This window comes from Lampetra planeri, chromosome 50, assembly GCF_965212315.1.
Source record: "Lampetra planeri chromosome 50, kcLamPlan1.2.h2, whole genome shotgun sequence".
In the NCBI taxonomy this organism is placed as follows: Eukaryota; Metazoa; Chordata; class Hyperoartia; order Petromyzontiformes; family Petromyzontidae; genus Lampetra; species Lampetra planeri.
This window is the reverse complement of record NC_136156.1, coordinates 7,618,708-7,643,218: the sequence shown is the minus strand read 5'-3', so window position 1 is coordinate 7,643,218 and position 24,511 is coordinate 7,618,708. Positions and strand designations below refer to the sequence as shown.

Below are 24,511 nucleotides of genomic sequence, written 5' to 3'. Positions count from 1 at the left end.
TCCGAATGCACAAACGAAGGTACGATCATGTTGGTATGGTTGTCCTAAACACCAGACTGAAGATCTTAATTTCAATCCAACCTCTAGGTTGCGTATGGCACACACGTACTCACATACACACCTACAATATTTCGTGTAATTTGTTTTAGCAACCATCAGGCGTGTGTAGCCTGTAATTGGGGCTTCGTAGTGGGGAGATGTTAACCACTTCGCCTGGTAAACATGAGGTCGTGGGTTCTTTCCCAACCCTGGCACATGTATATTTAGAGTTTCCGTGCCTCTCTCTCCCCGTGGTCGTATGGATTTTTCACCGGGTCCTCCGGTTTTTCCCTCCTCATGTAGAAACATGCGTTTAGAGTATTTGGCTCTGATAAATTTCCACGTGATGATAAGCCACTTGGTTGACCAATCATTTGTGCCCAGGTCACCCCTGAAATAGGGCTATATTGTTCAGTGCGCCATACCTGGTAAAATACATATAGTTGTGTTTATAGTATAGTCTACATTACTTTTTTGTTCTGAGATAATATCGGCAGGGACGGAAAGATGTACTTTGGTGGTGGGTCGTGATTAGCTGAGTTAATTGAACCCCGGTCCTAATTTATAGTGTAACGCTTATTAAAAAAGGTAAAGGTGCAGCCCTGCAAGAAATGCCACTGCTGGCAGAAGGGCCTGCACCAGAGAGAGCTATTGAAAGCCCGTCTAGAGCATATTTGGTCTACTCTTCCACACAGGCCTGATGGCTTGGAATAGGCGGGAGTACCCACACTTCACCCCACCACATGCACCCTGTCCGATCAGCTGGAGTGTACCCAATTATACTGTTTTGTGGACAGAGGTGTGGGGATTTAATAAACGTGCAACATTGTTGTGACTGCCATGCCGCTTGATCACATTGGTTACTTCTGGATTGCAAGTCCAGAGTGCTAACTATTGCATCACGGAAGTGTCCCATTGCAACTCTTGTCGTATGGAGCTCTATTACTTGCAATGTCAATATCCATCACCCACAACCGATCCGTGATAGATCATCATTATACGTGTTTTCTCAAATCTGGTGATTTGAAAATGCCATCTACAGTGCATCCTGATGACATGTTGATTTACCTTAGGGGCAGGCAGCACAAAACCAGGATATACCACCCCAACCAGAATAAATATCTACAATATTCTCATTCAATGAAATCTCATTTTTTTATATATAATTTATTTTTTAAATGATAACCAAGTATTAAAACAAAATTATGTTTGTATCTGTATGTGCGGCGTGTGTGTATTTTCCATACGTCACGTCTTCTCATAAAAGTCAACCACTCCACCTGCAACTTCTTCCACCTCAACTTCAATCCCCGCAACTACACAGGTGAGTGCCTTCCAAATCCACAAACAAAGGTACGATAATTTTGGTCTGGTTGTCCTAAACACCAGACTGAAGAGCTTAATTTCAATCCAACCTCTAGGTTGTGTATGGCAAAGACAAAGACCCCCCGTATAGCCTTAACAGACTGTAGGGGCAAGTGCTGTTAGCGAGCACCTATGAAGGCCAGCACGGTACACGAGGGGGTGGGGTGGCCAGCACCACGCCCGACCGCCTTTGTCTCCCCAGTGGCGATATTTACACACCGCACCGGGTGCTCATTTCAGGCTGAGTCGACCTAGGGGAGGCCCCGGACTGGTTCAGATAATCGTCACTGGTGTTGGCCGTGAGCGGGAATCGAACCTGAGTTGCCGGGTTCATAGCGCAGCGCGCTAACCGCTACACTACTGCGTATGGCACACACGTACTCACATGCACACCCACAACATGTCTTGTCATGTGTTTTCGCAATCATCAGGCGTGTGTAGCCTGTAATTGGGGCGCCGTAGTGTGGAGATGTTAACCACTTCGCCTGGTAAACATGAGGTCGTGGGTTCTTTCCCAACCCTGGCACATGTATATTTAGAGTTTCCGTGCCTCTCTCTCCCCGTGGTCGTGTGGAATTTTCTCCGGGTCCTCCGGGTTTTCCCTTCGCATTTAGAAAGATACGTTTAGATAAATTCGGCTGCGATAAATTTCCACGTGATGATAAGCCACTTCGTTGAACAATCATTTGTGCCCAGGTCGCCCCTGAAATAGGGCTATATTGCGCAGTGCGCCATACCTGGTAAAATAAAAATAATTGAGTTTATAGTTTAGTCTACATTACTTTTTTGTTCTGAGATAATATCGGCAGGGATGGAGAGATGTGCTTTGGTGGTGGGTCGTGATTAGTTGAGTTAATTAAACCCCGGTCATAATGTACAGTGTAACTCTTGTTAAAAAGGTAAATGTTCAGCCCTGCAAGAAATGCCACTGCTGGCAGAAGGGCCTGCACCAGAGAGAGCTATAGAAAGCCCGTCTAGAGCATATTTGGTCTACTCTTCCACACAGGCCTGATGGTTTGGATAGGCAGGATAAGCCACACTTCACCCCACCACATGCAACCTGCCCCATCAGCTGGAGTTTAGCCAATTATACTGTTTGGTGGGCAGAGGTGTGGGGATTTAATATACGTGCAACATTGTTGCGACTGCCATGCCGCTTGATCACATTGGTTACTTCTGGATTGCAAGTCCAGAGTGATAACTATTACATCACGGCAGTGTCCCATTGTAACTCTTGTCGTATGGAGCTCTATTACCTGCAATGTCACTATCCATAGCCCACAACCGATCCGTGATGGATCATCATCGTATTTGTATTCTCAAATACTGTGATTTTACAATGACATCAACAGTGCATTCTGATGATATGTTGATTTACCTTGGGGGCAGGCAGCACAAAACCAGGATATACCACCTCAACCAGAATACATTTTCTGATTCAATGGACACCTCATCTTAAAATAGATAAGTTATTTGAAGAATCATCACCAAGTATTTTTTTAAATTCTGTGTGTATGTGTATGTGCGGCGTGTGTGTATTTTCCATTCGTCACGTCTTCTTATTAAAGTCAACCACTCCACCTACAACTTCTTCCACCTCAACTTCAATACCCACAACGACACAGGTAAGTGCCGTCCAAATGCACAAACGAAGGTACGAATCATGTTGGTCTGGTTGTCCTAAACACCAGACAGAAGATCTTAACTGCAATTCAACCTCTAGGTTACGTATGGCACACACGTACTCACATACACACCCACAACATGTATTGTGATGTGTTTTAGCAATATATAATATCTTTTCATATTTAGCAAGTCTGCACCTTCACTTCATCTATTATGCATTTTTGTAACGTTTCATTTTGGACAGGTGATTTGAAACCTCTCAAGAAACATTTTAAGAACCAAATTATATAATTTTTGTAGTATTCTGATGTTTAAATGAGTGTGTGTGTATGAACTTGCATGTTTTTAACACGTAGGCTGTCGCGACCAATATCATCCAGAATAGAGCTTTTTATTGGCTTTCCAACACACCGGTGTGTTGTCCTAGTGACGAATTGGCACGTTCTGTTTATGTGACAACCCTTACTATTTGGCTGTGTCGGGTGGTGGCGGGTTTAAGGACAAATTAATATTTTTGAGCGGTTAAACCCCCACAAAACCCCTCTATTATGGGTGCATGTTTTTGTCCATTTGTCTATGCTGCAGTCAACCTCTACGAATGCTGCAACAACCACAACAACTGCATCAGGAAGTGCGGCAAGCACTCAGGTTGGTGATTTGTGTAGTTTGGTCATTTGTACATGTGGTTGGAACAAATAGAATAACAATTTGCTGTTTTGACTTTGTACTATTGTAAATAAATTATTGCATTCTAGTCCAGGCATCACTGGACCTATACGACCAGCCCTATTATCTGCTGAATTATTACATGCAAAGACAATGCAGATGGCGTACAATCAATCTGTGATAGATCATTGTAGTCATATCCTCAAATATTGTGATTTCACAATAACATCTCAATTGCATCTTGATGACATCTTGATTTACCTTAGGGGCAGGTAGGAAACTTAAAGGATATTCTGCCCAGCCATAATCAATATTAACAACATTCGAATTCACAGAAAAACTGACTTTCAAATACATTACTAGATTTTTGTCTGTTTTCTTTTGGACAGGTGATTTTTAAACTTCTCAAGAAACACTTTCAGAACCAAATGGTTAAATCTTTGTTTACTCTGCTTATGCTGAGGGAGGGTGGCGTTAATGTGCAGACTGCCCTATATGACATCATGATAACAGGCTGGACCATTGGACGGGTTCTGCAAGATTGGAAAGATGCCCTGGTGGTTCTCTCCTGTTGAAGAAGGGGGACCACACATACTTTAACAACTACAGGGGCATCTTCCTCCTCAGTGTGCCAGGAAAGGTCCTGGCAAAGATTATTGAACATCATCTTGCCAGGCATGCTGAGGAGAAGTTTGTGCAGCGCCAATGTGGATTCAGGCCAGGGCGGTCCTGCAAAGATGCCATAGGTTCTGTCCGTCTGCTACAGCAGAGGTGTAGAGAATTCCAACATGACCTACAATCTCTCCTTTATTGACCTAGTCAAGGCCTATGATACCATCAATAGGCCCGGGCTCTGGGTTGTTCTTCGTGTTTTCGGAGTCACTGACTCTCTGCTTAAGGACCTTCATGATGGTTTGCCGGCCTGGGTAAAACTACATGGCTGGGATTCGGAGGCATTCTCTGTTCACCTTCGGGTGCGACAGGGATGTCCTCTGGCTCCCACATTATTTAACATATTTTTCGACCACGTAGTTTGTGAAGCCTTCTTTAGCTGTACCAGAGGAATCTCCATCCCTAATGGAACATCTTCATCGGTTAGAATAATTTAGGCTGGCCTGCCTACTATCCATCCTGGCTTTAATCAGGCTGGATGGAGTGAGGAGCTCACAATTTTTGAAAGATCTGGACAAAGTCCCATCGGTGAGCTCCTCCGGCAGGCAAGGATGCATTGGCTGGGTCATGTAGCCCGCATGCCCAGCCACCGCATACCTAAACAGCTTTTGTTCGGCCGCATAGAGGTGGCTAAATATGTGCAGTATGGGCTAGAAAAGAGATGGAGTGATGTAATATAAGAGGATGTGAAGCTGAGTGTACTTACCGATGACTGCTACCAGCGGTGTCACAATCAGCATCCGTGGAGGAGGCTCATGAAGCATGCTACTGGGCAGTTGGAGGCAGTCGCCCTCCATCAACAACTGAGGGTAGAGGAGCGACGCTCATAGCAATGAGTGGAGCGTCGGGCGGCTAAAACACAGCAAGTTGACACAGTAGGGAACACAGGTGGTGCATCGGCCAGTCATCTCAGTCAGTCAATGCATGACATCTGGGTCTGTCTCATGACCTCCTGCCAGCGGGCGTTCAACACTTCACGTGGCCTTCCAGTGCACTTAGCCTGGCACAAGCGCCGTGGTGACGTCACCGCCATGTAGTGACGAATGACGGTTGTTGTTGTTTTTGTCCATCTGTCTGCACTGCAGTCAACCTCTGCGAATACTGCAACAACCACAACCGTTGCACCCGGAAGTGCAGCAAGCACTCAGGTTGGTGATTTGTGTGGTTTGGTAATTTGTACATGTGGTTGGAACACATGCGCTGACAATTTGCACAATAAAACTGCTGTTTTGAGTTTGCGCTATTTGAAATGAATGATTGCGTTCTTGTACAGCAATCACTGTACCTGTAAGACCAGCCCAATTAAATGCAACGTCAATATACATGGCGCGAGATCAATCCGTGATAGATGATTGTAGTTGTATTCTCAAATCCTGTGATTTCACAATGACATCTGCAGTGGATCCTGGTGACATCTTGATTTACCTTTATTGCGTGCAGCCAACTAACAGGATATTCAGGCCTAGCCATAATCAATATTAACAACATTCTCATTCACAGAGAACCTAATATTAAAATACATTACTAGACATATGAACGACTTTTTCTGTTTTCTTTTGGACAGGTGATTTTTTTACTTCTCAAGAAACACGTTAAGAACCAAATGGTTCAATCTTTGTTTACTCTGCTTATGCTGAGGGAGGGTGGCGTTCATGTGCAGACTGCCCTATATGACATCATAATAACAGGCTGGACCACTGGACTGGTTCCGCAGGATTGGAAAGATGCCCTGGTGGTCTTCTCCTCTTGAAGAACGGGGACCACACATACTGTAACAACTACAGGGGCATCTTCCTCCTCAGTGTGCCAGGAAAGGTCATGGCAAAGATTATTGAACATCGTCTTGCCAGGCATGCTGACGAGAGGTTTGTGCAGTCCCAATGTGGATTCAGGCCAGGGCGGTCCTGTAGAGATGCCATATGTTCTGTCCGGCTGCTACAGCTGAGGTGTAGGGAATTCCAACAGGACCTACATCTCTCCTTTATTGACCTAGTCAAGGCCAATGATACCATCAATAGGCCCGGGCTCTGGGTTGTTTTTCGTGTTTTCGGAGTCCCTGACTCTCTGCTTAAGGACCTTCATGATGGTGTGCCGGCCTGGCTGGGAGTCGGAGCCATTCCCTGTTCACCTTGGGATGTGACAGGGATGTCCTCTGGCTCCCACATTATTTAACATATTTTTCGACCACGTAGTTTGTTAAGCCTTCTTTGGCTGTACCAGAGGAATCTCCATCTGGTACAGAGAGAATGGTAGGCTGATCGATGCCCAGGTGTGGTCAAAGGATGGCTCCGTATTAGTCAACCATGTTATGTATGCTGATGATCTGGTAATTGCTGCTCACTCAGAGGAGGAGTTGGAGGCACTGCTGCTGACCCTAGAACGTGTAACTAAGAGTTGAGGACTTACCATCAGCCCCTCCAAAACAAAGCACCTTCCTGGGTATTTAGTGCCATCAAACACGCCACCTCCTTAACTCCCCATTGGTGATAGGGCAGTTATAAACAGAGTGGAGAGTATTCCATATCTGCGCAGTGTGCTTATGACCAGCTCCGGTTTGACAGTGGAGGTCTCACTCTGAATCAGTCGAGCGGCATTATATTTCCATCGGCTGCTTAACGTTGTGTGGAAGCTGCCTGGTCTGTTGCTCCACATGAAGCTGCGGGTCTTATCGGCCATGGTCATGCCCTCCCTTTTCTGTGCTTGCGAAACATTGCCACCCCTAATGGGACATCTTCATAGGTTAGAATAATTTAGGCTGGCCTTGCTACTATCTATCCTGAATTTAATCAGGCTGGATGGTGTGAGGAGCTCACAAATCTTTGAAAGATCTGGACAAAGTCTCATCGGTGATCTCCGGCAGGCAAGGCTGCATTGGCTGGGTCATGTAGCCCGCATGCCCAGCCACCGCATACCTAAACAGCTTTTGTTCGGCCGGATAGAGGTGGCTAAATACGTGCAGTATTGGCTTGAAAAGAGATGGAGTGATGTGGTATAAAAGGATGTGAAGCTGAGTGGACTTGCCGATGACTGGTACCAGCGGTGTCACGATCGGCCTCTGTAGTAGAGGCTCATGAAGCATGCTACTGGGCAGTTTGAGGCAGTCGCCCTCCCTCAACAACTGAGCGTAGAGGAGCGACGTTCACAGCCATGAACGGAGCGTCGGGCGGCTGAAACACAGCAAGTTGGCACAGTAGGGAACACAGGTGGTGCATCGGCCAGTCATATCAGTCAGTGAATGCATGGCACCTGGATCTGTCCCATGACCTCCTGCCAGCGGGCGTTCAACACTTCACGTGGCCTTCCAGTGCACTTAGCCTGGCACAAGCACCGTGGTGACGTCACCGCCACCTACTGGCGAATGACGGTTGTTGTTGTTTTTGTCCATTTGTCTGCACTGCAGTCGACCACTGCGAATACTGCAACAACCACAACCGTTGCACCCGGAAGTGCAGCAAGCACTCAGGTTGGTGATTTGTGTGGTTTGGTAATTTGTACATGTGGTTGGAACACATGCGCTGACAATTTGCACAATAAAACTGCTGTTTTGACTTTGCGCTATTTGAAATGAATGATTGCGTTCTAGTACAGCAATCACTGTACCTGTAAGACCAGCCCAATTAAATGCAACGTCAATATACATGGCGCGAGATCAATCCGTGACAGATGATTGTAGTTGTATTCTCAAATCCTGTGATTTCACAATGACATCTGCAGTGGATCCTGGTGACATCTTGATTTTTCTTCATTGCGTGCAGCCAACTAACAGGATATTCAGGCCCAGCCATAATAAATATTAGCAACATTCTCATTCACAGAGAACCTAATATTAAAATACATTACTAGACATATGAACGACTTTTTTCTGTTTTCTTTTGGACAGGTGATTTTTTTACTTCTCAAGAAACACTTTAAGAACCAAATGGTTCAATCTTTGTTTACTCTGCTTATGCTGAGGGAGGGTGGCGTTCATGTGCAGACTGCCCTATATGACATCATAATAACAGGCTGGACCACTGGACTGGTTCCGCAGGATTGGAAAGATGCCCTGGTGGTCTTCTCCTCTTGAAGAAGGGGGACCACACATACTGTAACAATTACAGGGGCATCTTCCTCCTCAGTGTGCCAGGAAAGGTCATGGCAAAGATTATTGAACATCGTCTTGCCAGGCATGCTGAGGAGAGGTTTGTGCAGTCCCAATGTAGATTCAGGCCAGGGCGGTCCTGTAGAGATGCCATATGTTCTGTTCGGCTACTACAGCAGAGGTGTAGGGAATTCCAACAGGACCTACATCTCTCCTTTATTGACCTAGTCAAGGCCAATGATACCATCAATAGGCCCGGGCTCTGGGTTGTTTTTCGTGTTTTTGGAGTCCCTGACTCTCTGCTTAAGGACCTTCATGATGGTGTGCAGGCCTGGCTGGGAGTCGGAGCCATTCCCTGTTCACCTTGGGATGCGACAGGGATGTCCTCTGGTTCCCACATTATTTAACATATTTTTCGACCACGTAGTTTGTTAAGCCTTCTTTGGCTGTACCAGATGAATCTCCATCTGGCACAGAGAGAATGGTAGGCTGATCGATGCCCAGGTGTGGTCAAAGGATGGCTCCGTATTAGTCAACCATGTTATGTATGCTGATGATCTGGTAATTGCTGCGCACTCAGAGGAGGAGTTGGAGGCACTGCTGCTGACCCTAGAACGTGCAACTAAGAGTTGGGGACTTACCATCAGCCCCTCCAAAACAAAGCACCTTCCTGGGTATTTAGTGCCATCAAACACGCCACCTCCTTAACTCCCCATTGGTGATAGGGCAGTTATAAACAGAGTGGAGAGTATTCCATATCTGGGCAGTGTGCTTATGACCAGCTCCTGTTTGACAGTGGAGGTCTCACTCTGAATCAATCGAGCGGCATTATATTTCCATCGGCTGCTTAACGTTGTGTGGAAGCTGCCTGGTCTGTTGCTCCACATGAAGCTTCGGGTCTTATCGGCCATGGTCATGCCCTCCCTCTTCTGTGCTTGCGAAACATTGCCACCCCTAATGGGACATCTTCATAGGTTAGAATAATTTAGGCTGGCCTTGCTACTATCTATCCTGAATTTAATCAGGCTGGATGGTGTGAGGAGCTCACAAATCTTTGAAAGATCTGGACAAAGTCTCATCGGTGATCTCCGGCAGGCAAGACTGCATTGGCTGGGTCATGTAGCCCGCATGCCCAGCCACCGCATACCTAAACAGCTTTTGTTCGGCCGGATAGAGGTGGCTAAATACGTGCAGAATTGGCTTGAAAAGAGATGGAGTGATGTGGTATAAAAGGATGTGAAGCTGAGTGGACTTGCCGATGACTGGTACCAGCGGTGTCACGATCGGCCTCTGTAGAAGAGGCTCATGAAGCATGCTACTGGGCAGTTTGAGGCAGTCGCCCTCCCTCAACAACTGACGGTAGAGGAGCGACGTTCACAGCCATGAACGCAGCGTCGGGTGGCTGAAACACAGCAAGTTGGCACAGTAGGGAACACAGGTGGTGCATCGGCCAGTCATATCAGTCAGTGAATGCATGGCACCTGGATCTGTCCCATGACCTCCTGCCAGCGGGCGTTCAACACTTCACGTGGCCTTCCAGTGCACTTAGCCTGGCACAAGCACCGTGGTGACGTCACCGCCACCTACTGGCGAATGACGGTTGTTGTTGTTTTTGTCCATTTGTCTGCACTGCAGTCGACCACTGCGAATACTGCAACAACCACAACCGTTGCACCCGGAAGTGCAGCAAGCACTCAGGTTGGTGATTTGTGTGGATTTGTAATGTGTACATGTGGTTGGAACACATGCGCTGACAATTTGCACAATAAAACTGCTGTTTTGACTTTGCGCTATTTGAAATGAATGATTGCGTTCTAGTACAGCAATCACTGTACCTGTAAGACCAGCCCAATTAAATGCAACGTCAATATACATGGCGCGAGATCAATCCGTGACAGATGATTGTAGTTGTATTCTCAAATCCTGTGATTTCACAATGACATCTGCAGTGGATCCTGGTGACATCTTGATTTTTCTTCATTGCGTGCAGCCAACTAACAGGATATTCAGGCCCAGCCATAATCAATATTAACAACATTCTCATTCACAGAGAACCTAATATTAAAATACATTACTAGACATATGAACGACTTTTTTCTGTTTTCTTTTGGACAGGTGATTTTTTTACTTCTCAAGAAACACTTTAAGAACCAAATGGTTCAATCTTTGTTTACTCTGCTTAGGCTGAGGGAGGGTGGCGTTCATGTGCAGACTGCCCTATATGACATCATAATAACAGGCTGGACCACTGGACTGGTTCCGCAGGATTGGAAAGATGCCCTGGTGGTCTTCTCCTCTTGAAGAAGGGGGACCACACATACTGTAACAACTACAGGGGCATCTTCCTCCTCAGTGTGCCAGGAAAGGTCATGGCAAAGATTATTGAACATCGTCTTGCCAGGCATGCTGCGGAGAGGTTTGTGCAGTCCCAATGTGGATTCAGGCCAGGTCGGTCCTGTAGAGATGCCATATGTTCTGTCCGGCTGCTACAGCAGAGGTGTAGGGAATTCCAACAGGACCTACATCTTTCCTTTATTGACCTAGTCAAGGCCAATGATACCATCAATAGGCCCGGGCTCTGGGTTGTTTTTCGTGTTTTTATTCATCGTCTTGCCAGGCATGCTGCGGAGAGGTTTGTGCAGTCCCAATGTGGATTCAGGCCAGGTCGGTCCTGTAGAGATGCCATATGTTCTGTCCGGCTGCTACAGCAGAGGTGTAGGGAATTCCAACAGGACCTACATCTTTCCTTTATTGACCTAGTCAAGGCCAATGATACCATCAATAGGCCCGGGCTCTGGGTTGTTTTTCGTGTTTTTGGAGTCCCTGACTCTCTGCTTAAGGACCTTCATGATGGTGTGCCGGCCTTGGTAAAATTACATGGCTGGGAGTCGGAGCCATTCCATGTTCACCTTGGGATGCGACAGGGATGTCCTCTGGCTCCCACATTATTTAACATATTTTTCGACCACGTTGTTTGTTAAGCCTTCTTTGGCTGTACCAGATGAATCTCCATCTGGTACAGAGAGAATGGTAGGCTGATCGATGCCCAGGTGTGGTCAAAGGATGGCTCCGTATTAGTCAACCATGTTATGTATGCTGATGATCTGGTAATTGCTGCTCACTCAGAGGAGGAGTTGGAGGCACTGCTGCTGACCCTAGAACGTGCAACTAAGAGTTGGGGACTTACCATCAGCCCCTCCAAAACAAAGCACCTTCCTGGGTATTTAGTGCCATCAAACACACCACCTCCTTAACTCCCCATTGATGATAGGGCAGTTATAAACAGAGTGGAGAGTATTCCATATCTGGGCAGTGTGCTTATTACCAGCTCCGGTTTGACAGTGGAGATCTCACTCTGAATCAGTCTTGCGGCATTATATTTCCATCGGCTGCTTAACGTTGTGTGGAAGCTGCCTGGTCTGTTGCTCCACATGAAGCTTCGGGTCTTCTCGGCCATGGTCATGCCCTCCCTCTTCTGTGCTTGCGAAACATTGACACCCCTAATGGGACATCTTCATCGGTTAGAATAATTTAGGCTGGCCTTGCTACTATCTATCCTGAATTTAATCAGGCTGGATGGTGTGAGGAGCTCACAAATCTTTGAAAGATCTGGACAAAGTCCCATCGGTGATCTCCGGGCAGGCAAGGCTACATTGGCTGGGTCATGTAGCCTGCATGCCCAGCCACCGCACACCTAAACAGCTTTTGTTCGGCCGGATAAAGGTGGCTAAATATGTGCAGTATTGGCTTGAAAAGAGATGGAGTGATGTGGTATTTAAGGATGTGAAGCTGAGTGGACTTGCCGATGACTGGTACCAGCGGTGTCACGATCGGCCTCTGTAGAAGAGGCTCATGAAGCATGCTACTGGGCAGTTTGAGGCAGTCGCCCTCCATCAACAACTGAGGGTAGAGGAGCGACGTTCACAGCCATGAACGGAGCGTCGGGCGGCTGAAACACAGCAAGTTGGCACAGTAGGGAACACAGGTGGTGCATCGGCCAGTCATATCAGTCAGTCAATGCATGGCACCTGGATCTGTCCCATGACCTCCTGCCAGCGGGCGTTCAACACTTCACGTGGCCTTCCAGTGCACTTAGCCTGGCACAAGCACCGTGGGGACGTCACCGCCACCTAGTGACGAATGACGGTTGTTGTTGTTTTTGTCCATTTGTCTGCACTGCAGTCGACCACTGCGAATACTGCAACAACCACAACCGTTGCACCCGGAAGTGCAGCAAGCACTCAGGTTGGTGATTTGTGTGGTTTGGTAATTTGTACATGTGGTTGGAACACATGCGCTGACAATTTGCACAATAAAACTGCTGTTTTGACTTTGCGCTATTTGAAATGAATGATTGCGTTCTAGTACAGCAATCACTGTACCTGTAAGACCAGCCCAATTAAATGCAACGTCAATATACATGGCGCGAGATCAATCCGTGACAGATGATTGTAGTTGTATTCTCAAATCCTGTGATTTCACAATGACATCTGCAGTGGATCCTGATGACATCTTGATTTACCTTAAGGTCGTGCAGCCAACTCACAGGATATTCGGCCCCAGCCATAATCAATATTAACAACATTCTCATTCACAGATAACCTAATATTAAAATACATTACTAAACATATGAACGACTTTTTTCTGTTTTCTTTTGGACAGGTGATTTTTTTATTTCTCAAGAAACACTTTAAGAACCAAATGGTTCAATCTTTGTTTACTCTGCTTATGCTGAGGGAGGGTGGCGTTCATATGCAGACTGCCCTATATGACATCATAATAACTGGCTGGACCACTGGACTGGTTCCACAGGATTGGAAAGATGCCCAGGTGGTCTTCTTCTCTTGAAGAATGGGGACCACACATACTGTAACAACTACAGGGGCATCTTCCTCCTCAGTGTGCCAGGAAAGGTCATGGCAAAGATTATTGAACATCGTCTTGCCAGGCATGCTGAGGAGAGGTTTGTGCAGTTGCAATGTGGATTCAGGCCAGGGCGGTCCTGTAGAGATGCCATGTGTTCTGTCCGGCTGCTACAGCAGAGGTGTAGGGAATTCCAACAGGACCTACATCTCTCTTTTATTGACCTAGTCAAGGCCAATGATACCATCAATAGGCCCGGGCTCTGGGTTGTTCTTCGTGTTTTCGGAGTCCCTGACTCTCTGCTTAAGGACCTTCATGATGATGTGCCAGCCTGGTTAAAACTTCATGGCTGGGAGTCGGAGCCATTCCCTGTTTACCTTGGGGTGCGACAGGGATGTCCTCTGGCTCCCACATTATTTAATACATTTTTCGACCACGTAGTTTGTGAAGCCTTCTTTGGCTGTACAAGAGGAATCTCCATCTGGTACAGTGAGAATGGTAGGCTGATCGATGCCCAGGTGTGGTTAAAGGATGGCTCCGTATTAGTCAACCATGTTATGTATGCTGATGATCTGGTAATTGCTGCTCACTCAGAGGAGGAGTTGGAGGCACTGCTGCCGACCATAGAACGTGGAACTAATAGTTGGGGACTTACCATCAGCCCCTCAAAAACAAAGCACCTTCCTGGATATTTAGTGCCATCAAACACGCCACCTCCTTAACTCCCTATTGGTGATAGGGCAGTTATAGACAGAGTGGAGAGTATTCGATATCTCGGCAGTGTGCTTATGACCAGCTCTGGTTTGACAGTAGAGGTCTCACTCCGAATCAGTTGAGCGACATTATATTTTCATCGGCTGCTTAACGCTGTGTGGAAGCTGCCCGGTCTGTTGCTCCACATGACGCTTCGGGTCTTCTTGGCCATGCTCATGCCTTCCCTCCTCTGTGCTTGCGAAACATGGGCCCCCTAATGGCACATCTTCATCGGTTAGAATAATTTTGGCTGGTCTGCCTACTATCCATCCTGGCTTTAATCAGGCTAGATGGTGTGAGGAGCTCACAAATCTTTGAAAGATCTGGACAAAGTCCTATCGGTGAGCTCCTCCTGCAGGCAAGGTTGCATTGGCTGGGTCATGTAGCCCGCATGCCCAGCCACCGCATACCTAAACAGCTTTTATTCGGCCGGAGAGAGGTGGCTAAATATGTGCAGCATGGGCTAGAAAAGAGATGGAGTGATGTGGTATAAGAGGATGTGAAGCTGAGTGGACTTGCCGATGACTGGTACCAGCGGTGTCACGATCGCCCTCTGTGGAGGAGGCTCATGAAGCATGCTACTGGGCAGTTGGAGGCAGTCGCCCTCCATCAACAACTGAGGGTAGAGGAGCGACGTTCACATCAATGAGCGGAGCGTCAGGCGGTAAAAAACACAGCAAGTTGGCACAGTAGGGAACACAGGTGGTACATCGGCCAGTCATCTCAGTCAGTCAATGCATGGCACCTGTGTCTGTCCCATGACCTCCTGCCAGCAGGCGTTCAACACTTCACGTGGCCTTACAGTGCACTTAGCCTGGCACAAGCGCCGTAGTGACGTCACCACGACATAGTGGCGAATGACGGTTGTTGTTGTTTTTGTCCATTTGTCTGCACTGCAGTCGACCTCTGCGAATACTGCAACAACCACAACCGTTGCACCCGGAAGTGCAGCAAGCACTCAGGTTGGTGATTTGTGTGGATTTGTAATGTGTACATGTGGTTGGAACACATGCGCTGACAATTTGCACAATGAAACTGCTGTTTTGACTTTGCGCTATTTGAAATGAATTATTGCGTTCTAGTACAGCAATCACTGTACCTGTAAGACCAGCCCTATTAAATGCAATGTCAATTTACATGGCACGAGATCAATCCGTGACAGATAATTGTAGTTGTATTCTCAAATCCTGTGATTTCACAATGACATCTGTTGTGGATCCTGGTGACATCTTGATTTACCTGAAGGGCGTGCAGCCAACTAACAGGATTTTCCGCCCCAGCCATAATCAATATTAACAACATTCTCATTCACAGATAACGTAACTTTATAATAAATTTCTAGACATATTTACGATTTTTTTCTGTTTTCTTTTGGAGAGGTGATTTTTAAACTTCTCAAGAAACACTGTAAGAAGAAAATGGTTCAATCTTTGTTTACTCTGCTTATGCTGCTGGAGGGTGGCGTTTATGTGCAGACTGCCCTATATGACATCATGATAACAGGCTGGACCATTGGACGGGTTCTGCAAGATTGGAAAGATGCCCTGGTGGTTCTCTCCTGTTGAAGAAGGGGGACCACACATACTTTAACAACTACAGGGGCATCTTCCTCCTCAGTGTGCCAGGAAAGGTCATGGCAAAGATTATTGAATATCGTCTTGCCAGGCATGCTGAGGAGAAGTTTGTGCAGCGCCAATGTGGATTCAGGCCAGGGCGGTCCTGAAGAGATGCCATATGTTCTGTCCGTCTGTTACAGCAGAGGTATAGGGAATTCCAACAGGACCTACATCTCTCCTTTATTGACCTAGTCAAGGCCTATGATACCATCAATAGGCCCGGGCTCTGGGTTGTTCTTCGTGTTTTCGGAGTCTCAGACTCTCTGCTTAAGGACCTTCATGATGGTGTGCCGGCCTTGGTAAAATTACATGGCTGGGAGTCGGAGCCATTCCCTGTTCACCTTGGGGTGCGACAGGGATGTCCTCTATCTATCACATTATTTAACATATTTTTCGACCACGTAGTTTGTGAAGCCTTCTTTGGCTGTACCAGAGGAATCTCCATCTGGTACAGAGAGAATGGTAGGCTGATCGATGCCAGGGTGTGGTCAAGGGATGGCTCCGTATTAGGCAACCATGTTACGTATGCTGATGATCTGGTAATTGCTGCTTACTCAGATGAGGAGTTGGAGGCACTGCTGCCGACCCTAGAACGTGCCACTAAGAGTTGGGGACTTACCATCAGCCCCTCCAAAACTTATCACCTGCCTGGGTATTTAGTTCCATCAAACACGCCACCCCCTCAACTCCTTATTGGTGATAGGGCAGTTATGGACAGAGTTGAGAGTATTCCATATCTGGGCAGTGTGCTTATGACCAGCTCCGGTTTGACAGTAGAGGTCTCACTCCGAATCAGTCGAGCGGCATTATATTTTCATCGGCTGCTTAACGCTGTGTGGAAGCTGCCTGGTCTGTTGCTCCACATGAAGCTTGGGTCTTCTCGGCCATGCTCATGCCCTCCCTCTTCTGTGCTTGCGAAACATGGACCCCCCGAATGGAACATCTTCATCGGTTAGAATAATTTAGGCTGGTCTGCCTACTTTCCATCCTGGCTATAATCAGGCTGGATGGTGTGATGAGCTCACAAATCTTTGAAAGATCTGGACAAAGTTCCATCGGTGTGCTCCTCCGGCAGGCAAGGCTGCATTGGCTGGGTCATGTAGCTCGCATGCCCAGCCACCGCATACCTAAACAGCTTTTGTTCGGCCGGATAGAGGTGGCTAAATATGTGCAGTATGGGCTTGAAAAGAGATGGGGTGATGTGGTATAAAAGGATGTGAAGCTGAGTGGACTTGCCGATGACTGGTATCAGCGGTGTCACGATCGGCCTATGTGGAGGAGGCTCATGAAGCATGCTACTGGGCAGTTGGAGGCAGTCGCCCTCCATCAACAACTGAGGGTAGAGGAGCGACGTTCACAGCAATGAGCGGAGCGTCGGGCGGCTAAAACACAGCAAGTTGGCACAGTAGGGAACACAGGTGGTGCATCGTCCAGTCATCTCAGTCAGTCAATGCATGGCACCTGTGTCTGTCCCATGACCTCCTGCCAGCAGGCGTTCAACACTTCACGTGGCCTTACAGTGCACTTAGCCTGGCACAAGCGCCGGGGTGACGTCACCACCACGTAGTGGCGAATGACGGTTGTTGTTGTTTTTGTCCATCTGTCTGCACTGCAGTCAACCTCTGCGAATACTGCAACAACCACAACCGTTGCACCCGGAAGTGCAGCAAGCACTCAGGTTGGTGATTTGGTTTAGTTTTTTTCATTTGTACATGCGGTTGAAACAAATATAATAAAAAATGTCACAATTAAAATGCTGTTTTGACTGAGCACTGTTTGCAATAAATTATTACCTTGTAGTCCAAACATTGCTATAACTCTAAGACCACCCACTATTGTTATGCAACACTCATATCAGAGGGACTTCATCTACCTACGCACCCACACAAATATTTTACCCTACCTATCCACCCACCCGCACATCCACCAATTCACTTACATACCTACCGCACTTCCTACGCTGCTATCGATGCACTTACCTACCCTCCCACCTACACACTCAACTAACTACCTATCCATTCATTCACCCACATACATATTTTCCTACCTAGCCACCTGTGCATCCATCCACCCACCTGCACATCCAACCATCTACGCACCTTATCCTTCCACCTACACTTCTACCCTTCCTCTAATCCACCTACCTACCCATCCACCTTTCCATCCACCGAACATCCACCCACCTACACGTCTGCCTGCCCACCTACCTATCCGCTTGCCCATCTGCTCGTAGGCTGCATCCAGTGGATCCGTCGGTTCGTCTGCATCAGGGTCTACGGGGACAGCGGGGAGCACCACGTCCTCTTCCGTGGCAACAACCAACGATTCGAGTCGCATTGAGCCCACGTCGTGCCTGGCTGTGATGCTTCTGCTGCTGGTCCCTGTCGCTCTCACTTTGGTATCGCAGTGACCCATCCCCGAGGCGTCCAGAGGTAGGTACGCCGGTGGTGGGGGGCGCGTACACACTCGCCCCTTCTCCCCTACACTGCCAGAGCCGGATTAACGCGGCGGCTTTTAGGGCCCCGGGGGGCCCTCGGATTTTGAGCCCCCCCCCCACAAAAATAATATGTGTGTCGTTCGGCAGGCTTGGGAACAACACCTGGGGATTCTCCAGGAAGAGCTCGAGTCTGTATATAGTCGTGTATAGTTGTCTGGTGTATAGTGTAGTGTATATTAGTGTATAGTGTAGTGTATAGTAGTGTAGTGTATAGTGTAGTGTATAGTAGTGTAGTGTATAGTAGTGTAGTAGTGTAAAGTAGTGTATAGTGTAGTAGTGTATAGTCTAGTGTATAGTAGTGTATAGTGCAGTATATAGTGTTGTAGTGCATAGTGTAGTAGTGTATAGTAATGTAGTGTATAGTTGATAGTAGTGTAGTAGGGTATAGTGTAGTGTATAGTGTAGTAGTGTATAGTAGTGTATGGTGGAGTAGCGCCGTAGTCCGTCGCCAGGGAAATGGAGATGTGGACCACCACTACTCAACACGCTGCCGCCGCGACCCTCACCAGGACAAGCGGATTGAGAAATGAACAAACGAACGAACAAATTACTGCTTTAATGTATAATGGTTCAAATGCAATACTGTATCCTTTGTGAAATTTTGTAATTATGGCCCACATTATTTACGTGCAGAACTTAAACTAGTTTAGTTTGTTGTATCCTTGATATTAGCGATGACGATTTGCGTGTCACATTAAAAAAAACGGAGCTGACAAAACCCCCGAAATAAATAACGACAGAGCGTTTGACATCAGGCACGGGCAGTGGTAAAATATTAAAGGGAGGGGAAATTAATGTAGTGGACAATGAGGACGCCCCAGAACTAACCTCCCCCCTGCCCCCCACACCTCGGGCTCCCACTAAAAAATAATCCGGCCCACCACATCATACACTTTGTTTAACACGTAGGATTTCGCGACCAATGGTGTCTGTCCATAATAGAGGTTTTTGGATTAGATCGTGTAAATATAAATGTGTCGTTAAACCCGCCACCACCCGACAGCCAATACATAAGATTTGTCAGGTAAACAAAATGTGGCAATTCGTGACTAGTTCAGCACACCGGTGTGTTGGGAGATTATAATCACGAGATTATAATCACGAGATTATAATCACGAGATTATAATCACGCATATGCTGTGAAACTCCCCTTCCCGTGGGCGTCATGGGGGTTGCCATACCCTGGCTCGCCAAAAGGCGGTACAGGCGACTTACGAACGCCTGACTTACGAACACCTGTACTTACAAACCAGCTTCCATGAAAAAATAATACGAGCAAATAACATCGACTTAACACACGAAGTCGTGCTTGAAAACTGAACTGCGGAGCTATTTTGTTCAGAGGAGCGATCCTCCGTGCGATATAATGCGTTTAATGATGCTTACCTTGCTGCTGAACCGGAACTTATTTCATAACAGTCGCCGTATGAGCATTTAAATGCAGTGCGTTGTTGTGTTCCGACTTACGAACCGCTCCACTTACGAACGGGTCTCAGGAGCGAATTAGGTTCGTAAGCCGAGGGCTGCCCGTACAGCAATTGTAGACTGCCTGTTACTCCCTTGCACGCGTAATATCGACATACATATGTATTTATTTATTTATAATTATATATTTGTGTATCTGGTGCTCTGGCCGTGTGAAAGTCACGTCGAAAGTCACGTGTAAAAACGCATTCGCGAAAATGTATCTGGGAGTTCCGGTTTCGCCCCACATGTAATCGCTCATTAATTGGCCGATTACACCTTAATATACAGAGGACCGCAGAGCACGGGGGAGAGGGTGCAATTTGGTGCCGTCTCACCGCGTGGCTGCTGCTGCTGCCTTCCCGCTCGTCCGTGATTCCGCCTCGCACCTCTGAATCGTTTTCTCTCATCGAGAGAGTGAGCGAATCCTGCGAAGTGCTGCGTTGCGAGTTGACAACATTATTATGATGATAATGATGATCATGGCACGTGCAGTTTTACATCGTACGATTCTGGTCTCACGCCAGCAGTACGCAATCTCGCCTCATCTGCACGTGGAGCAGCGGTGGTTTTGCTACAATGTATGCGTTGGCTCTGCCGACTATATCTGCTCCACTTAAATTCAACTTATTGGGGGTACGCCTGTGGTGCGCGGTATATATATAAAAAAAAATTTAAGCAATAATTGTGTTTTTTTTTCTCAGCGATTCGCAACCCCGGTCAGAAAATCTTGCGGGGTGGTGGTGAGCGTCAAAATCAGTTCTCGTGGTGTCGAAGCAGTCGGAAGACTAACGGCAGTTAAAATTTTGATTTTAAGAGCTGTTTTATGAAGACCAGTGTGTGTCATGCTGCAACGGTGTAACCGCCAATACGACCATTTCCCCATTAATTTATGTTGCCCGCTTCTGGCTAGGACCTTCATGTGGAGGAAGAGGTGGAGGAAGAGAAGGACGGGTGTCAGTGAAAATCCTCCAAATCGACGATATTCTACAGCGGCGGCAACGGTCGGGGATTCGAATCTCGCAGATGGAATGTTGTCGTCGGATCTCCATGTCCTCATTTAGTTCAAACTCTTAATCGCCAATTTCATCGTGGGAAATTAATAAATCATGACATGGTAACAAACTATGTGAACAGGGCGAGCGTGTTTGTTCTAACTTTGATTAAAACAATGCTACCTCGAGAGCGATAATATTAACTTTAAACCCCTTTCGAACTAAATAATAAAATTAATAATGACAAAATGAGGAGGAATTCCTCGTGATTCTGTGGGGTTTCTGGACAAAGTCGCAATGAGGTAGCCGACACTTTAATAGTTCGGCATGAACTTACACATTCATTAACTTATTAAAATCGGTATTATGATGACGATTCATGCATCGTAATTTTGTTTCCTATGTTTTATGGAATAGGTTTACTCATCCCTGCAGCAGTCACTTGAAGTGATGGTGCGTTCACCACAATGTCAAAAAGATATCAATTGGTTATTGGAAAGCAATCGATCTCAAATTGTCCCCAAGTAATTTGATCATTACAGAGAGTGAGTGAATCGGTCAATGCCTATTGCTCAGGTAAAGTGCCTCGTGTTAGTTTAACACGTAGGCTTTCGCGACCAATATTATTCATAATCAACGTTTTTGGGTTTAGATCGCGTTATTTATAAATGTGTCGTAACCCTCCACCACCCGACACGGCCAATCAGTAAAAAAGTGTCACGTTGACACTGGATGCAATTACCAGCGAAACGTCGTACTCAAATTGTAAATGTTGTGGTTTCGCGCTTCAACACACCGGTGGGCTAAAGCAGTGAACTAATTTGTCTTTTGTCAACGTGACACTTTTTTACTGATTGGCTGCCTCGTGTTAGTCACACATACTGTAATCAGTTCACGTGTAGACTAAATCCAGCTGATCTGTAGATTGGAATCAAGTGACATGTAAACTGAAGAATGTTGTCAAGAGATTCTCCCTGTCCTTTTATGGATTTATATTATATTATAAACGACTCACGTTGTTTTGTGCGGTTGAGGGCACGAATGCCAATCATATTTTGGTGTCAGTAAAACACGAGTCCTGTAAAACATTGGTCCTGCTTCATTGTGTTGGCAAAATTATGTCGTTCACCAAAATTTTACAGCGCGATCTATCCCAAAATACACTAATTCTGAATCATACTGTAACTCATATTGATAGAAGAGGGGGCGGTGAGAGGACGCAGGGTTGCTCATTCAAGAGTCTTTGTCTGCTCTTGACAGACGGGTCTCACGGTAAATTTAAATATCCTTCTCAATCATTGGCGCAGGTCGCACAATTGAGAGAAAATACGGGAGGACCTGTACCTGGCAGTGAGTGGGAGTTTAGAGGCTGAAAACAACGACACAAGTGCCTGTAACCCAGCTTAAGAAATGAAAAATAAGAGCATGTTTAATTGGGCAATTCCAAGTACAGACCTCTGACAGGCACTTTTAAATTATCCTTATTTTTTACACTTTTAATTTGAGAACATTTCGACCCACCCCCGCTGTTGGTCGTCTCCGTTAAAATGGTACACTCCGACGAGTTCCAGTGTGTTCGTGCAGAAGGCTAGTGTGGTGAACACACACACGTTATTGACTGGAATATTTCATTTGTTGAAAGGGGGAGTGTTTGAAATTGGCTGGCATAATATTATTAGTCTTTATAATGGGCCTGGCAGTGGTGGAGCTACATGTATTTTGGCTACAAAACTGTGTTTTTTTCTTTCTGGCTAAATGTTATAATGCTAAAAATTATGTTTTCATAACTAATAGACACCTTGCACTAATGCACTTTTTTCACTCCCCCCCCCCCCAATGGAAATTTCTACGTCGTTTTAACCTATCATCCTTCCCTATTTGTTACCATAGGAATGTGGAATTTCCAACCACTAGCTCAGGGCTGTACTGCCCAATGGATAATGTGAGCAGGGAGATCATGTAACTTTGAACCGACAAGTTCCCCACCGTAGAATGCTATTTTTAAAATGTTGAGAGGTGTGAATATTTAAGAATCATAGAGAGCGAGAGAGTGCGTCATTTAACTAATATGATTTGCAAAATGTATTGCCTGCACCTAAGAAATGCTATTTAATATTTGCTCTGTGATTTTGAATAACAGTATTTATGATAAAAAATATTTAGAAAATGTTTTGTAATTGAAAAACCTCACAATGTGAAGGTATGATTAAAATTTGCATGTAATCTTTCTTGATGTGTTTTATTGAGAACGTAATAACATTGTCATGATAATAAAATCAGCTGTTTGAAAAATTATGAGTTGAAATGTTTGTTGTTTATCTGTTATCTTACCAATTTCATTGGAGGAAAAAAAAAAGTTTACATTTGTAACTCTTTGTGCCCTGCAGTGTTTGATAATGGCTCTGGGATGTGATGTCACAGACCGACTTCTGAAAGTCAATTTACGAGGCCTCTTTATTCACACGAAGGGCACACACCTCTTTATATGCCTTACAAACGGGTGTTCATCACGTGGTAAACCATTTGTTTTAATTATCAGAACTGTAATAAGCCAAATTAAGTAAATATATACAGTATATATAATTGGGTTTTCAGGTAGTCATTGGTGACTGGGCTAAGACCATTAACTTTTTAACACGTAGGCTTTCGCGACCAATATCATCCATAATATTTCTTTTTTTTGGGTTAGATTGCGTAAATATATAAATGTGTCGTTAAAACCCGCCACCACCCGACACAGCCAACTAGTAAGGGTTGTCACGTAAACAGAACGTGCCAATTCGTCACTAGTACAGCACACCACTGTGTTGGAAAGCCAAGCCACAACATTTACAATCTGAGTACGAAGTTTCGCCAGTAATTACAACTAGCTTCATCAGGCGACAGCTTCATATGTTGAGAAGTCCACCTGTTTCGTTCCTTATATAGAGGCGTAGATGTGGTGACCACTCTTCTGCGCTCTTACGCAATGTGGGGGGGGGGGGGGGCGATTAATGAGCTAACGCACATTATGCATGTGCATTATGCGAGCCTTTGTATCCTGTCCTTTCCGTCCATTGTGTGTATCGGGTGGTGGCAGGCTTTAACGAAACATTTATATATTTACGCGATCTAACCCAAAAAAATCTCTATTATGCATTAACTTTTTCACAAACCATTTTTTTGAGAACCCAGTTTAATAAGGGGCAGCTGAAACCCCAGAATGTTGTAACTTGACCATGTTCGCAGCAAATTTAGCACAGGAACCATCAGAGAATGGACAGTTACACTTTGCCAAGATAAAAGAGAAAACAAAGCTAATTATGTACAAAAGCAAGACAGTTAACACAATTCAGAAGGTAGGATAATTAGATAGACCTTCTATAAGCAACATTACATTTCCTGTGAGAATAGATTTTCCCCTTTTTTCTGGCAACAAAACAGGTGTTAAGATGTTAAAACACCAAACTGAAACCTTTTACAAGGAATCATGTCTGCATTAACCACAATACTTGTGGTCAGCATGCAAACAAAAAACATACTCTGATAATATATGCATTGTCTTTGAGACTGATTGATCAACACCAGAGACAGCTTTCTTATTTGAGCCTAGTCTCAACGGTGTTAGACCAGAGGACGCCAAAAGGCGTACAGCACAAAGACACACATTATCAGAGTAATGAGGGCTCGGGGTGAGCATCTACCTAATTGGACCTCCTTTGCCAGTGAAGTACCGGTAATTACGCTGGACACCCAGGTTGAGGCACACGTATCTTTATTACAAGTTGTCGGTACAGGACAGCACTAGAGGGGGTAGCAGCCCCCTCACCCGGATAACTCGGGATACACTCTAGCTAATCCTGACCTACTCCCAAGTCCTCCACTAACGGGCTAG

At 46.0% G+C, this 24,511-nt stretch overlaps 1 protein-coding gene across 4 annotated transcripts in view; it reads left to right on the top strand.

Annotated features, from left to right (window-relative positions):
• Positions 1-22,932, top strand: part of LOC144734166 (uncharacterized) — a 96,134-nt gene extending 73,202 nt beyond the window's left edge. For 3 of the 4 annotated variants that reach the window (XM_078616243.1, XM_078616242.1, XM_078616241.1), the window contains 11 exons: positions 1,307-1,363; positions 2,973-3,029; positions 3,616-3,678; positions 5,454-5,516; positions 7,769-7,831; positions 10,085-10,147; positions 12,632-12,694; positions 14,965-15,027; positions 17,297-17,359; positions 17,915-18,113; positions 20,556-22,932. In XM_078616243.1, coding sequence (XP_078472369.1) covers positions 1,307-1,363; positions 2,973-3,029; positions 3,616-3,678; positions 5,454-5,516; positions 7,769-7,831; positions 10,085-10,147; positions 12,632-12,694; positions 14,965-15,027; positions 17,297-17,359; positions 17,915-18,021 — 662 coding nt within the window. In that variant the 3' untranslated portion in view covers positions 18,022-18,113; positions 20,556-22,932. The other variant, XM_078616240.1, reaches the window with a different exon arrangement.
• The last annotated feature ends 1,579 nt before the right edge of the window (positions 22,933-24,511 follow it).